The following is a 15486-nucleotide window of genomic DNA, read 5'->3' on the forward strand; positions in this document are numbered from 1 at the left end:
GCCGAGCTCAGCTTTGATCTTTGATATCTTCAGAAGAAATTCAAGGACAGAAAAATATAAGAAAAGGCCCAAAAGAAAGATCTTTCTCTTTGCAATTAATAATGACACGGGAAGGGGTCTTTTCCTCTCGGCTTGATGGAAAACGGTTTAGACTACTCCACGAGAAGCAGCTCAGCTGTACATATAACGCCTGTATATCCAGTAATAATATTATTTTGCTCCTATAAAATCACCTTTCAATCAATGATGCGACTTACGAGAGTAATCGCTATTGAATTCAAAATGGCGGAAATTTAGGATTTTGGATGGAAGTAACGGTGTTTCTCTGAGCTGAGATCGAGTTGGAAGAGTTTTTTTCTGGAGCTTTTTTGAAGATGTATTGAGTTAGAATCGATTCGAGGGAGACTGGTTTAATATAAATGATGGCATCTCAATAGTTCAGTGAAGAGGTTAATATTAAGAGAGGTACAGTGGCCTGGCGCGATTTGAGTCGTCACTGGGTATCCCATTTCAGTGGCCGTTCCAGACTCTTACGTTGGGCCACTTACCGCCCGGTGACGTCCTTTCTCCAAAATCTCAAATCAAACTCGCCTCTCTATTTATTGTCGCCGAATTCCAACATTTTCTCAACGGAAACAAAGACCCCCTTTCTCTTTTTAAAAAAACTACCAAATAAAAAGCTAAATTAAATTTGCAAAACTATCTTCACAATACAATAATTTCTGTTAATAATGAATAGTATCATGTGGATCATCGTGCATGCGTTCCCCCGAGACAATCATTGAAAAGAATTAACTTAAACCCCCAAAAATATATTAATTTTTCTAGGCTGCCTTTTGTCAAGTTATTGAAAATAGCCCTACTTTGAGGGGATTTTCGACCGAATTTTTTTGGCAAAAATTTTTTCTAGTTTTCGACGCCTGATTTTTTCAACCCTTTTCTATCCACCAGTAGACTCAGATTTTCCCATCTACTCCGGTTTTCCCGCATTTTTGGTCACGGAAATCCCGATTCTGGTCGACCCCCCCCCTTAACTAGTCAAAATACCCCTACTTCGATCACTTGAAGTCATTTATCGCGTTTTTTTTTTGTTTCTAAGAGCAAAAAAGGAATGACTACTTGATGAGAATCGAGTCTGTCTGTGTTTCGATTTCCGGCGTCTCTAAAGGGTCTCTAAAGATTGACAGATGATTAGTTCTTGGCAGGGCGTCTAGGTTTACAACAGAATCTACCTTCCCGTGTTCATGCTGCCAGATGTTGGAGATAAGCGAGAATAATTAGCGCCGCTAATTGGAAAATTTCTGCATTATCACGTGTTCCCGCGGTGGTGGAAAGTTTTTAGGAATCCGGTACCAGCTCGAGCAAGTAGCGAAAAAAAGCTGCTTCCAGCTCTTCTCAGTCAAAGTTAACCCTTAAAGTTTTGAAAGAATTGGGGGCTGAAAGAATAGCATTTGAATATATACAACGTGAATCTTTTTCCGGTATGAGCAAATGTTTAAAATTAAGAGTCTTGTTATTGCTCTTAATTACGGTGGCAGAGCAGCGAGAGTAACTCCAACTCAGGAGCAGTTCTGTTCTTTTTTCTCTCTGTTTTGTTCTGGTTTTTCAGACCGAGACGGTAAATCTGACTGCCGAGTGTCTGTCAACTTTGGTTTGATAAATCATCATCGCCAATTCAAAATTCAATAGCTTGAATATTCAAAATAAAGGAAGAGGGTTTTTACCCCACTTGTTACTTTTCTCCTGCAAGAAAAAAAAACTTCTTAGCGATGGAAAGAATGGGGGCATTATTGGATCAAATGATCTTGATCATCCACGTGTTAATCAGTCTTTTTGTGGATCCTGTCCATTTTGGAGCCTTCTTTCAGTTTATTTTCTTCCAAAGAAGAACCTGCCTATTCGTCGCCGCAGTGACTCGGTGGCCTGTGAAGAAAACCTGAGTCAGGGTCTGAAAGATCTCAAATGAAAGGCCTTTCATTCAGACACTGACTCAGGTTTTTTTCGCAGGTCGTCGAGCCTAGCACATTGATTCGTGAACTTTGCAGTCATCGGTAATTGAGGAATTAATCAAAAAATGATCGTTTCATCAGATTTTAATCGAGTAACATAAGCTCGTTAAGTATTCAACTATCGACAGCTTAGGCGGAGATAGGCTAGAAAAGCGCGCGCGCGATGGCCACCTAGTAGCGGTGTCGCTCTTTCGTATTCACGATTGATGCTCAATAAGCTTACTACTCTATTCATACTTTTCACGCTAGAAAAGGAAGAGGAGGACTCGAAACTCGATAGTAGCAGTTTGAAAAAAAAAATCGCCGAATTGACAGTTTTGAATTGAAAAAAAAGGATGCGACTTTTTAGGTTTCTGACGCTGTGCACGGGCACAATTCACGCACAATTACAAGAGAAACCAGGTAAATGAATACAACAGAAAAACAGAGATGGGGTTCAAACTTTCTTCGGGATAATGCAGCAGACCATTCCCTCTGTTAATATTTAATGCTTGAGTAGAAAGGGAAACGTTTCAATACTGGGCTGCTATGAGAGTGACAAGGAATATATTAGTTATTCTTCTTTTTGCTGATGCTAGTTTTGTCGAGCTGCTCTTATTGCGTTTAGGTTACTGTGGAAATAGGCACATACTATTATGCAAATACTCATACCGGTGGCAATTAGGGGCTGGTGATATCTTTTTCGATTCAGAATCGACGATTCACAATTAGGACCCATTTTCAGTTGCTGCAAAAATCCTCTGATTCCCGATCCCTTACCCTGAGCTCGGTTGCCTGTATAGAAAACAAGAAAATAATAAAAAAATGATAATTTTGTCGAAGCCACTTTGCGGCTTCGTTTTCGAAAAAGCCGCTAAGCGGCTTTTCATTTAAGCTCTTCAGAACTCAGGTTTTCTACACAGGTTGTCGAGACCAGACCTAACCCATATTTTTATATCTGTTATTTTTGGAGTCAAGCTTCTTTAAAGCGCAATCTTAAATCAGTTTCTAAAATCATCCCCATTTTAACCACGACTATTTAAATAAAAATCCCTAATTGCCTCCGATCCAGCTCATCACTCTTCTAACTGTCTCCCTTTTTCGGTAGTCATCGAGCGCGCATAAAAATGCTAATCGTGGCATCATTTTAATTCTGGGCCGTCCACGTCTTTTCACGCGCGTCCGGAAGAATTATGACAGTGCTTGGATTTCTCAACACGGTGCAGTTCTCACGACTCATCATTTTTCTTTTCAGAATTCGAATTTGAAGTTCATCATCGAGGCGGCGAAAATAAGATCTACACCTGGAGGGAGGCCAAAAACTATTGCCAATCGTAAGTCCAAGGGAAATCGCCATTTGGGCTCGGCAACCTGTGTAGAAACCTGAGTCAGGGTTCTGAAAAGAGCTTCAGTAAAAAGCCGCGTAGCTGTTATTTCATAAACGAAGACACAAAACAGCTTCTCTAGAATACAAAAATCGGTTAAAATGGTAACTTTGGCGAAGCCGCTTTGCGGCTTTATTTTTTTAAAAAGCCGCTACGCGGCTTTCGTTTTAAAATAACAAGCATTTTTTAAACTCTGGTTGTCAACCTCGAGTTCAAGGAGAATTACCATAAAAACACTTGAAAAAAAAGGATAGATATATGCAGATCGGAAAGATTAGAGATTACCGTTGCTCTGCATACAAATAACGCTCTTCTTATTCATCATTCAGGATATACGATGGTTGGCAATTGGTGATCGTGAACTCGCCCGTAAAGCAAGAAGCACTTGAGAAGGCCTTTCTCAAAGCCGGGGCACAGGACGAAGATGCGCTCTGGATCGGTTTCATGAACGAAGACGGCTGGGGAGCCAACTCGGCCGATCCCGCGTTGACCACCGATCTGTACGGAAACCGCGCGGTTTACACCAACTATGGCCCAGGAGAGCCAAACAACAAACGTGGCAGCCCGAAAGATGAAAGAGGCGAAAACTGCGTCCGAATGGTTTTCTTTCAATTACTTGAATATCAGTCAATTTAAAATATTATTTTCAGCGATACAAGAAGAAAAAGTTCTTCTGGGAAGATGCTCTTTGCGGTCGAGGAGATACCATCAAATCGGGAAAGAACAAGAAAGCTTACAAAAACTCCTTTGCGTGTGAACCAAGGAACGTTGAAAAAAAGATAAAATGAAGATAAATTGCAAATTTTTGGAAAATTAAGATTCAAGCAAACGGACTTTTTTTCAACTTGAAAGACCTCTGATGGATCTTGGTCCTTGTGACAAACTGCCAGAAGAAGAAATCCCACAAGACGACAATTACCGCATTTTTCCAGCGGAAAAGCTTGGCTACAACGAAGCAAGAGCGAAGTGCCAAGCGCTTGACGAAGAAGAAACCGACAATTCGGGCAAGTGGGATCTCGTCGTTTTCGAGCAAGAAGAAGAACTGCAGTACGTGAAGATGTTGATCAACTGCCTTCCAGAGTCGTTTTGGGTGGGGTACCGCGAGAAAGACGGACTAGCGCTGGATGCGTTTGGCCGAAAGCCTCAAATCGAAATTCCTTGGTGGGTCAACAAGCCTTCCGGGGACCTCGACGACCCGAATAATCCTGGAGAGAACTGTGTCAGGATGCAAAACGGAAAGTTCACGGATGAAGAATGCACCAACGCCAACACTGGCCAGATGAGAGAAGGGCTAGGCGTTGGCTTTGTCTGCGAACGGCACACGCACATTATTTACGACGTAAGTTTCGACTGGGCTCGGGAACCTGTGTAGAAGACCTGAGTCACGGTCCTGAGAAGGAGCTGTAATTTATAGCCTATAAAGAAAATAGCAGCGTAGCGGCTTTTTAACGAAGCCGCCAAGTAACTTCGCCAATAGTACCCTTTCAATCAATATTTTAAATTTTCAGTCAGACCCTGACTCAGGTTTCTACTCAGATTCCATAAATTATCTTCTCAATCTATTTCTAAAACTCTGGCGAAGCCGACTTCGTTTTCAAAAAAGCCGCTACGCGGCTTTTCATTCAAGCCCTTTCAGGACTCTGACTCAGGTTTTCTACGCAGGTCGCGGAACGCGCAAGTTCGAGCAAAAGTTTAGATGGAAATAATGCAGTTCTAAACTCGTAGTAAATTAGAACCACCTTAAGTTGCTCTTATCACAACGTTCTTGAGCATAATCCCTTACGCGAAATTTTTGATATACGCGGCTTTGGACAGCTTTTTTCTCTCTTTTTCCTAAATCGGTGGACCGTTAATCCGTCAACGTGAAAATAGATATTCATCGAAATAAATCGCGTGATTAAGGAGGAGCCGGCCAAAACATGCGAAACCAACGAGCATGGAATTCTGCCGTTTCGAGTGCAAAAGGGTTGTCCCACCCCGAGCTACTGCACAGCTACGTCGGAGATCGTCGACGCCTGGTCCGTCCAGAAAAGAGGAAAGGGAACTTCGTTCGGCCTGGCGCTGAAGGTTTCCATTCCAAACCGGTTCAGGAACAGTTTCGAAAGCATTTCGCAATCAGAAATCAGCCGGCTTGTTTTCGAGAACGAGGCCCGTTCCAGCTCATTTGATAAATAACTATCTATACCGAATAAATTGTGAGAAACTGGCATGAGATGGGAAAACAAAGCAGTCGGGTATTCGATACTTATCCGCTTCCCACAAGACATCATCTCGGCTAATTTTCAAGGGATGGGATTCTTCTTTTCATTTACGTGAAATCGTTTTCGTTGACTCTCACAGTGAAGAATGACGATATTTCTCATGGTCGTTGACTTTCTCATTGTGAGACCAAGCCTCTTCTACCAACCCTAACCCTAACCCCTCTTATTTCAGAGGAATTGATAGAATTAACAATTTTCAATTGAAATCCCAAAAAAGTTTTTAATTTCAATTTTTTCAATTTTTACAAAAGCGGTTCGGAAGTGCTTTTGCACTCAAAGTTTTACACAAACCCAAGCAACGACGGGTTTGATTTAGATAAGAACTCGTTTCTCTTGCTTGTGGAGGGATTGCCCCGACGAGTCCATCCAACTGCGCTGGCTTTCAAAGGAAGAGTCAAAAGACATGAGTGCTTTGATCCGTCGATGCATGCTAGATCTGGATGTAAGTTCCACCGTGTGCTCGATGACCTGTGTAGAAAGCCTGAGGTTCTGAAAAGCTTAAATTAAAAGACGCGTAGCGGCTTCGCTAACATTTTAAAATAGATAAGAGTGATTGTTTTGCGAAGCGGTTTTTCATTTTTCATTTAGCTCTTGAGAACCTGACTCAGGTTTTCTACACAGGTTCCACCAATTCATCATTATATGAATGATGTTCTTCATTATCACTATTCTGGCAAAAAATGAATTTCATTATAGGGGGACGACCTGGAAAGCCAGCATTTAGCTCTGACATTCGCCAGTTTGCAAAGGATAAGTACGGCAGCGATGTAACTCTCGACAATGTCCAGAGCTTTGGCATTCGCAACGGCGCATTGAAACGCGTCCGGGCAAAATCGCTGAAGCAAAAGAAGGACACTCTTTTGTAAGATAGAAGAAGATAAAAAGAAGAAACGCCGATTGTAAAGACCCTCGCGAAGATGTATCCAAAACTATTCATTCCATTATTAGCCTGCTGTAAATAAAGTCTTTTCTATTTTAACACTTGTCTTGAAAAAATGATGCAGATGGCAGTTTCTTTAAAAATAAAGTCAAAAACCGTGGGAGAAAGGACCGGGGCGATACGAGCGAGCTTGTGGAGGGAGATTCTTTTAGCTCTCCGAGGCGCTCTTTGACTGTTATTTTTGAGTTTTTGAAAGGGCGCTCCTCATTCCGTCTCACCGACCTCGAGCTTGAAACCTTTTTTTATGCAACTCGACAACAACAAGGACGACTCCCAGCCAATAAACGCCACCATTTTGCGCCATAAAAGCCCGCGTCGAGCAGGTTCTTCCTCAGTCGAGCTCGAGCATCAGCACGAGAAAGAAAGAGATAGAGATAAAGTCCTTCTTTGCGCTTTTTTCTAGCTTTTCTTTTGAGTTCTAAAAGTTTCCTATTTTCAGAATAGTCGGTATTGCTTTCGATGAGTCGCAATGCCAACGACAGAGGACCTTGATTTATCAAAATGCTACTGAATCAACGATCTTCGGTTCTTAGGCAATTCTTGGTCATAGATTCCTTGCCCTCAGCAAGAACGAATCTATGCCATGAGGAAATACAAAAAAACAAGCGCCATGAAAAACTATTGATGTCCGAAACTGACCGCAGTCGTAAGTACCAACTTTCACGGCGAGTTTTTCTAACAGAACTGCTCTAGAATACTACTGCGCGACGATTCAAAAACCAAACTGCCGAAAAGTTTCAATCTTTTAAATCTACTTTTACTGACTACTTAATCACTGAGTTTCCTATGCCCGTTAGCGCAAGGCACCCCCTTGCTCGAATATTGTTCTTGAAAATCATACAGTGACAGGCTGGGTTTTCCTTGAAGAATATTCGAGTTCCGAGTTTCGGATCCACATTCACCGCTCAGAGCTGGCTTACCCTCGCTGTAAAGCTGTAGATCTCAAGATCTAAATCTCTTTTTTTTTAATGTTTGCTTAGTTGTCTTTATGTCAAGCATTTGTATATTTTCGCGATTGTCATTTTAAAAATTTTTAAAAAGTAAAAAAAAACAAAAAAAAATTAAAAAATAGTTCAAAAAAAAGCATAAAAATAAAAAAACCGAAAAAAATGTAAATTTATCTAAGACCCTAAAAATAGCTCGCTAGATGCCAAATGTATAATTGCTTTGCCGCCATGCCTTTACTATTAATTCATTTTACTCCACGGATAATCTATGGAGACATAGAAAATCTAAAAAAGCTCTAAAAACCTGTGTGCAGACAAAAAAAAATAAAATTTTTCAACTTAGTGAAAACCCGCTCGAATAACCGAAAACCCCACTTGTTCACAAACTCGTTAGAATTCTCTCCAGTGATATGGTTTTAATATTTGCCGAATTTAAATTACCGACCCTACTTGACAAATGACTCCAGCTTACAAACACCTGACTAGTCCCTGAATACGGATTTTAACCCTATATTACCATGACCCTATTATAATCAATCCTGAATCAACTTCCCCTGAAATAAATATTCCTGAAAAAAAATCTTAGTTCAATGCATTCAAAAAAGCAATTTATCTTTTGAATAACGCTCGTGGGCTCGGCAACACGTGTAGAAAACCTGAGTCAGGTTCTGAAGAGAGGTTCGCAAAGCGGCTTGGCAGGCTCTTCAGAGCCTGACTCAGGTTTTCTACACAGGTTGCCGAACCCAGTCACGGTCTCTTTACACAACGGGAAGGCATTTGATTCATAAAACTCGGAATGGCCGGTGTTCATTTTCTTCACCTTTGTTCGAGTATTAGATCGAGGGAGGGTCGAGTAGGATCGCGTTTGTGGAAGATTGTGAAATTCTGAAATTCTGAAACGCATAAATTCGCGAAATCTTGCTGAGAGGGATTTTGCTTTCATGGAACATAGGTAGTTGAAGACTGACTATCGATTTCCTTCTTGCGGGTGTCGAAATATAGCTCTTGGGCTGGAACAGGACGCCGAGCACTTCACCCACTTCACCCGATGACCGATGACCCACAAGAAGAAGTGGAGCAAGACAAGCAGTTTCTAGCGAATTCCGATCATCTCAGATTCCGGATCAGGTTCTCTCTTTATTTTGCTGAACCTGTTTCAACTTCCGCCGCTTCTCCCGTCGCTGAGTCACTGCGCAAACGACTGTATTCCCTTTAATCTAACTGTTAGTCAATATTGAAAAGAGTAAATTGCTCAATGAATGAGCGAACGTGTGAAACTGAAATCCAACCGCGAAAATCAAAATTCAAGATCTTCCCGGAAGCTCCAACTCAACTTCGATCACAAAATCGGAAAGATACATTTTTTGTTTAATCAAAATCCTGTTGCTAAGCGGCTGCGAAATTCTTCACTTGAAGAACATTAGATATTGCTCAAGATAAAAAAAGAAGAAGTTTTCTTCCGGCAAAAAACTGTCAAGAAAGAGATAATCGAGAAAAATGAGGGACGAATAAAACAAAGATGGAACAACGAGTTCGAGTGCACGACTATGTCGCTGGTGCCTTCGAAGCTGTTTGGCGAAAAGGACAAGGTATGTTTTCTTTCCTTTCAAATTGCAGGCTGAGAAGATCAATTAGCAAGCAAAAACTTGGTACTACTATTTGCTCAGCAGGCCGGATTCTCGCATGTGGCAAGTACACAGTAGCAGGGTATATATGATGCTGCATGTTACGTATTTGATTAGGGCGCTATCTACCCATCGACATTTGTGCGTGACGCGCTGGAATTGTCATCTTGAGCGTCTTTGAAATAAATAACGATTCAATCTATCTCGATTCAATTTCAATCAACTGGGAGAACTAAACTAATTAAGTAAAGCACTCAAACGTGAACAATAAATTGCCAAGGCCACTTTTTGGCAGTGCGTTACTCCTCATACTTTCAGAACTATGCTTTACTGCTCTATAAATGTGACAGAAACGTTTCTTCGCTTGCTGATAATGGTTTCTCTCTTCAGGAGTCCTGAATATTGAAAATATATTCTTCGCACTACGCGCACTATTTTATGATTAGGTCCAAAGGGTACAAGTCAAGGGCAACAAGGTGACTCGCCGAGACTCGGGCCCAGCCTTAGCGAGGAGGTAGCAGGGGGTCACAGGAGCCAGTGAGCCTGGCTAGCGAGACAAAAATTCCCTAAACCCGAAATTCCCAACGTCGGTGCGTGGTTCCAAATGGACCCGTCTGATCCAAATAACAGAAGACTCAAAAGTCAGGGTTGATTTTTTTCATAAACAAAAACGAGCAGAGAAGGACTTGAAAGAGAAAGAGATTAAAATGAAATGTGAAAATATCCCTGTGACAGCCCGTTTTCGAATCCGGAAGATTCACCAGCAAGCAGCCGCAATTATGGAAGTCGAAGTCAGAGAACTGGGTATGACGAAGTTTACACGGCGGGCAAGAACTCTCCAGAAAACGGTCATTGAAATCAAGGAAGAGAATATTTTTCAGTGTCATTTTTTTCATGTTTCTTTTCGTGACCATTGAATGAAGAACCCTGGAGCCGCTTGGAAAGATCAGGCATGACTGGCTCTTCGTACAGGAAACTTTAGTGAAATTGATTGAACGAATTGTTGGTGAAATTTAATCACTTGATTTGAAAGTCAATCGTACGGAAACCCTTACGACTCCGACCAAGACGTTGGGGTTTACACAGTCGACGATGTCCCCTCCATTGGAGCGACCGAACTGACGGAAGAAGAAGCAGCGGCGATCGCCTCTTATGAATCTTACTTTTTAACTGAGCGAGGTACAGCGAGCATATTCGTGATTCGTTGCAGTTAACAGCAGCAGGAGCATTGATGACTCTCGATTTTTCTCAAAAATTTATAATTTCCGACTGCACGCGCGCTAATCCGATAGCCGACCTTTGGGCACGCAGCGTGTATGCGAGCCTAGCGCAAAGTGAAAATTGCCTCCTTAGGGGTACAGAGATGCCGAGGAGCTCACAACTCTAGTGACTCGTTTTTTTTCTCATTCCCGTTGTGTGTTTATTCTCCCGCCGACCAACTTCCATTCCTTGTCACTCGCCTGAGGGGGGCACAAGAGGGCTCAGTCAGAGAGATCTTGAAAAAATTTAACAGAGACTCAGAAGATTTAAAATGGGAAAGAAAGGGAAGAAACGCGGAAATGGGAATAAGAAGACCTCCAGGAAAGTGTTTTTTTATTGTTTTAACTTGCCTGCAAAGTTCGAAGCTTGCGGAAGCTTGAATGAGAAGAACACACATAAAAGCCCGACGAGTTCTAATGAAGTTTCCTCTTTTTCAAACATTGATATCGGGGCATCTCCGCCGGCGAGTTCGCCTCTGTGGTCACTTCAAGGAATTCCCGCCATGCCTGCGCCACCCACCACGACCCCTCAAACTCAACTGAGCTCTCCACGATCACCCCTGACCCAGGCAGCCGAGGAAGAAGCTGGCCAATACCGCAGTCCAATCACTTTGAATCAATATCCGTCCAAGTTTAACTTTCCCGAAACAGGCCTGGTTCACCTAATTGTTCTCTAACAACTGACATTTTCTCTTTTGCCAGGATTACACTAATCCAATTACAAAATGTACAACGAGTAAAAGCGATAACGAGAAGATGTACAGTTGTAAGCCCTGGCCGCTCAAGAATCTCGAACCTGTAAAAGAGAATAATGGGAAGAAGAAGAAGAAAAAAATCACCGTCGATGTTGAACGAAAACCGGATGGCACTGGGCTCATGTTTTCGCCCCCGGTGACTGATGATGAAGAATTCAATTTTGACAAAGAATTAGTCGAAAGACCACCCTTGCCACGAGGAAAGATAGAGAAGGAAAAACCGATTACTCCACTGGAGGTGAGTATTCATTCGATTTGAACGGGAACGGAACACGTTTTAGGCGTTGAAAAAGCCGGAATTTATAACATCTCGAGAGACGGCGGAGAAAATCAAGATCATCCAAGAACGGACTGCGGAGTCGATGGAAGTTCTCGATAGGCATGGATTCACTGACCGTACTCGAACGACTTCGGAAGTGAATCTCCACGACCGCCGAGCCTTTGGTTCCTACGAAAGTGGCTCTCCTTTTGCCTTGGACGAGGCAAGCGGCGGCCCAGCGCGGCCTGGAACGGCGCATCCGACCAGAGGGTTGAATCTGAAACATGTAAGAAGGAATTCGGCGGGACTTGCGACTGGAATCGGAGCGAAAGAAGCACCTCAGCCACGGGCAAATCTATCGAGCAGAACGTCATCGCCTTTTGGCAATCAGTCGTCCTACTCGTACTCTTCTAGCAACGTCGTTGGCGCTCCCACGCTTACACAAAAGCTCCGATCAGGAGTACAACCCGTTCTTGTTGATGGCATCAGCTTGGCAGATCTTTCTCGATCAGCAAGTGCACGGTCGAATGATTACGCTTCCCTGCGATCATTTCCATTTGAGAAATACGCTTCATCAAGATCGAAAACACCAAACGACTCAAGCAAATCTTCCATCGGCGTCAGGAACGTTTATTTTCAACGGAGAAAATTTAAATCGAGTACCTTTAAAATTGATTCTTGTTGCAGTCAGAAAATAAACGCGAAAAAAAGCAACATAACTTTCTCAACAAAGACTGATTTCGATTTCGACAGCGTGGAGCGCTTCGCGGAAGTAGAGTCTAAGCACGAGCTTCCTGCCTCTATTCCAACATCTTTTCATGACTTTGTCGTCGACGGAATCGATCAGAGCTTTTCATACGATGGTACTACACAAACTTTACCGGGATTGATCATTTTCAAAGCATGGCATTCTTGAGTCAAGCATTTGCATAGGCCGCAATGTAGAGCACTTTCTTTTTTTTTTATCGAAAATGTCAAATAGTAATCGTTTTTTTCTTGTTGGAAATTCTTTCACTTCCGTTGATTGTAAGTGGCGCGCCCTCAGTTGCGAGATTGATTGAAAAAATTGAAATTGCGAATAACGAGCGAAATTGTTCTGACAAGGGCAATTTCGGACGGGGGCAATCTTCCGCTCGTTGGAGCAATTTTAATTTCCACTTCTTCATCCCCTCGCTGAAGTTTCTGGCCATGCTAAGTTTTCAGTGCCTTGGGCGACAGTGGCCCATCTAGAATATTTATATCTAAACAATTAGCCCATTCGAAAATGCACCGATCTTGCTTGTTGAACAAAAAACTCGCTGCCCGCTTCTTTCTCTTACTAAGTGCTCTCTCTCTCTTTCTTCTCCTGGAAGGTAGACTCTGATCTGAATGGAATGTTCAAAGGAATGTTCAAAATCTTCTTTCCGGATTTTTTAATTATTCGATTATGCGATTTTAAACGTGGGATTTGAAAATAAGAACGTTTTCGTATTTGTTGACGGATCAGCTGGGGCTTGCTCTGAGAAGGAATTTCGCGGCAAAGGGAGATTGAAATTGTTGCAAATTCAAGATTTGCACTGTGCTGTTTGGAGGTGTAGGTTGCGCCACCACCCACGGCTCGGCCGCTCTACCAATTTTGGCGGCGCTTGAACCGTTCTGGTCTCAGCGGCCGTGACAAGAGCAATCACGAGCTAATCGTGAGACACCTGCTCCTCCAGCTCACTCGATCCAACCCAGAGAAAGCACCGACTTGGCCGAAACAGATAGATGAAGAGTTGGACTTCCCGCTCCCACTTAAAATAAACACGCATACGCACACGTATACACAAGACATGGCTTATTAAATCAAGCGATTAAGGGTATCCACACGAGTTTTTCCCCTTGGCCGTAGTAAAATATGTAAATTTTTTCAAGCTGAATGATTTTTTGTTTTTCCTTTTGATTTTCAATTGTTTCATTTTTTTTTGCGAATTCGATGTTTGACTCTAATATCAGCTACTACCGGTAGTTGACGAAACTTGTAATAGCTGTAATGGCAAAACAACTGCGGCTGTTTGAACTTTTTGGTTCCTTGGCAACTGGCCCTGGATTGAGTCTTTTTTGGAGTTTTTGTTCGTTTAAAATCAGCTTAGAGCAGCGACTCTCTTGCTCTGGGAATGTGCTGTTGGTCATTCAAAAAGGGGGGCCTGGAGCGAGTGATGTTCGCGTTTCCTTTTATTATTCCTGAATTGCGCATATTCCGTTCTAGCGCTCGTTCACGCGCTCTGAGCGCTTCATTCACCAAAAGTCGCTTTCCTATTTAAACAAGAGTGTTCAGCAACAATAGAAATTTGGAGCAACGTTTTTGCTCCAGAGTTTTTGTCAAATCACGCCCTTAGGCACGCATAGTGAGCCTCGATCAAGAAGTAAATTAAGAAGCCCTTGAAGTGAAAGTGCTCCGGCCGAATGATAAGAGAGTGATTGAAACCGTTCCATCTGATGGAGCAAGTCCACGAAGACCTCGTCCGCTCGCTGGCTGGAGAAGGATCGGGCCAACCTTCCTTCTAATCTACTTTAGCTGCCTTTCTATTAGCACATAATATTTTGAACAAGGACGATAATAACCACAGTAAAAACCCATAAGGTAGTCAACCCATTACCAGGCCCGGCATCCGACAATAACAACCAGCAAGGGGCACAAAAGACATCCTATGAAATTAATCTCCAACGAGGGAAAGGTAAAATACTAACAGTAACTACTAGAAATGCATTATTAGCGAAGAACTTAAATTTCTCTCTCTATGTCTGCTGCTCTTGCTTGTAAAAACTTTTAACAGGGAGCAAGGCAAATAGCGAGCTTGGGGGTATTACAGGGTAATTACAGGCAGACCGCCACCGTAACTGCCGGATAAAAGTGCAAAGGAGGCAAACGAAAAGAGCGCGGAAGGAATTTCCGTCGTCTTTAAGACGCTGCGCAAACAGTACAGTTAATTTTCCAACTTTTGATGCGTTGGTAAACTCTTCGAAAGAGAAATAGAAACTTGCCAAAATTGAGCAAGCATAATTTGTGTATGCTCAGCTTTAGTCTCTTTGCGCGAGTGCGTTTGACAGATTTTGATCTTTAAATTATCATTGCCGCGATTACACTACTCGTCGCTGTCCGTGACTTTCGCATTTCACACTTCTTTTTAAAAGCTCTCTCTCTTTAAAAAGAAGGGCGTGTGTTTAGAGCTCACACGTTAGCTCTTATAAGCAAATTAGCCTGTTCACGTCAGTTGGGGAACGGTGCGGTCACACGCAGAACGAAAGCGACCGCACGGTTCCACCCCTGTGATCTTCAAGCAGCCACAACAAAATATATAAATGTTTTCACTTCACAGCTTTCGGAACTTGAAGACTCTCCAACCAGCACTTTTTGACGTTTTCGATAAATACAGCTTCCAATTCAATTTTCAATTCTTTCAAACAGCAGATTGGGCAGAATAAGAATCAGCACTGCAGAGCCTCTGGGCCGGCCAACCTGTCTAGTAAACCTGAGTCAGGTTCTAAAAAGCTAAAATCAAAAGCCGCGTAGCGGCTTTTTTCAGAACGAACGGCTTCGCTTGTATTTAATCATAGATTAAAATGGTTATGTTGCGAATTGATTTTACCTCTTTAGAACCTGACTTAGGTTTCCTACACAGGTTGCTGAGCCCAGCCGCAGCCTTTTCAGCGCAAGAATAATTTATCGTCTTTATCACTTTGATATTTCAGATGAACGCGACAGGATTCAGAAGAAAACCTTCACAAAGTGGTGTAACCAGCACTTGAAAAAGGTAATCAGCCTTGAGAAGGAGCCAGACGAAGCTTCCAAGTCAGCGGAAGGGTTGAAAGTAGACAAGCGGAACACTTTGTCACTAACAAGTATTAATGACTCGCTCGAAAATGGACACGAAAAGAATCACGATAATAATAATAATGATGATTTGGTAACTAACAAAACTTGTAAATGTACACTTTTGGTGAGCAGCAATTTGAGCCCTTTTTCCGGATAAAATCGAAAATCAGGCTTTTTATCTTTTTATTCAAAGGGTGACACTTCCGGTGAAACTAATTAAGAAACTTTATCA

At 42.4% G+C, this 15486-nt stretch overlaps 3 protein-coding genes across 3 annotated transcripts; all 3 read left to right on the top strand.

Moving 5' to 3' along the window:
* Nucleotides 1–2264: 2264 nt before the first annotated feature.
* LOC145707416 (salivary C-type lectin 2-like) lies at nucleotides 2265–4205 on the top strand. Its single transcript, XM_081784940.1, has 4 exons — nucleotides 2265–2411; nucleotides 3244–3322; nucleotides 3703–3973; nucleotides 4024–4205. The coding sequence occupies exons 1-4, from the start codon at nucleotides 2345–2347 to the stop codon at nucleotides 4159–4161; spliced, it is 555 nt and encodes a 184-aa protein (XP_081641066.1). The 5' UTR covers nucleotides 2265–2344; the 3' UTR covers nucleotides 4162–4205.
* LOC145707415 (uncharacterized) lies at nucleotides 4204–6607 on the top strand. Its single transcript, XM_081784938.1, has 3 exons — nucleotides 4204–4712; nucleotides 5276–6076; nucleotides 6331–6607. Exons 1-2 carry the CDS (start codon nucleotides 4233–4235, stop codon nucleotides 5546–5548), a joined length of 753 nt encoding a protein of 250 aa, XP_081641064.1. The 5' UTR covers nucleotides 4204–4232; the 3' UTR covers nucleotides 5549–6076; nucleotides 6331–6607.
* A 4301-nt stretch (nucleotides 6608–10908) lies between these two features.
* LOC145708764 (uncharacterized) lies at nucleotides 10909–12335 on the top strand. Its single transcript, XM_081786462.1, has 4 exons — nucleotides 10909–11061; nucleotides 11108–11398; nucleotides 11442–12047; nucleotides 12153–12335. Exons 1-4 carry the CDS (start codon nucleotides 10909–10911, stop codon nucleotides 12333–12335), a joined length of 1233 nt encoding a protein of 410 aa, XP_081642588.1.
* The last annotated feature ends 3151 nt before the right edge of the window (nucleotides 12336–15486 follow it).

The sequence above is a fragment of the Oikopleura dioica genome, chromosome XSR (genome assembly GCF_907165135.1).
Source record: "Oikopleura dioica chromosome XSR, OKI2018_I68_1.0, whole genome shotgun sequence".
NCBI classification, from domain to species: Eukaryota; Metazoa; Chordata; class Appendicularia; order Copelata; family Oikopleuridae; genus Oikopleura; species Oikopleura dioica.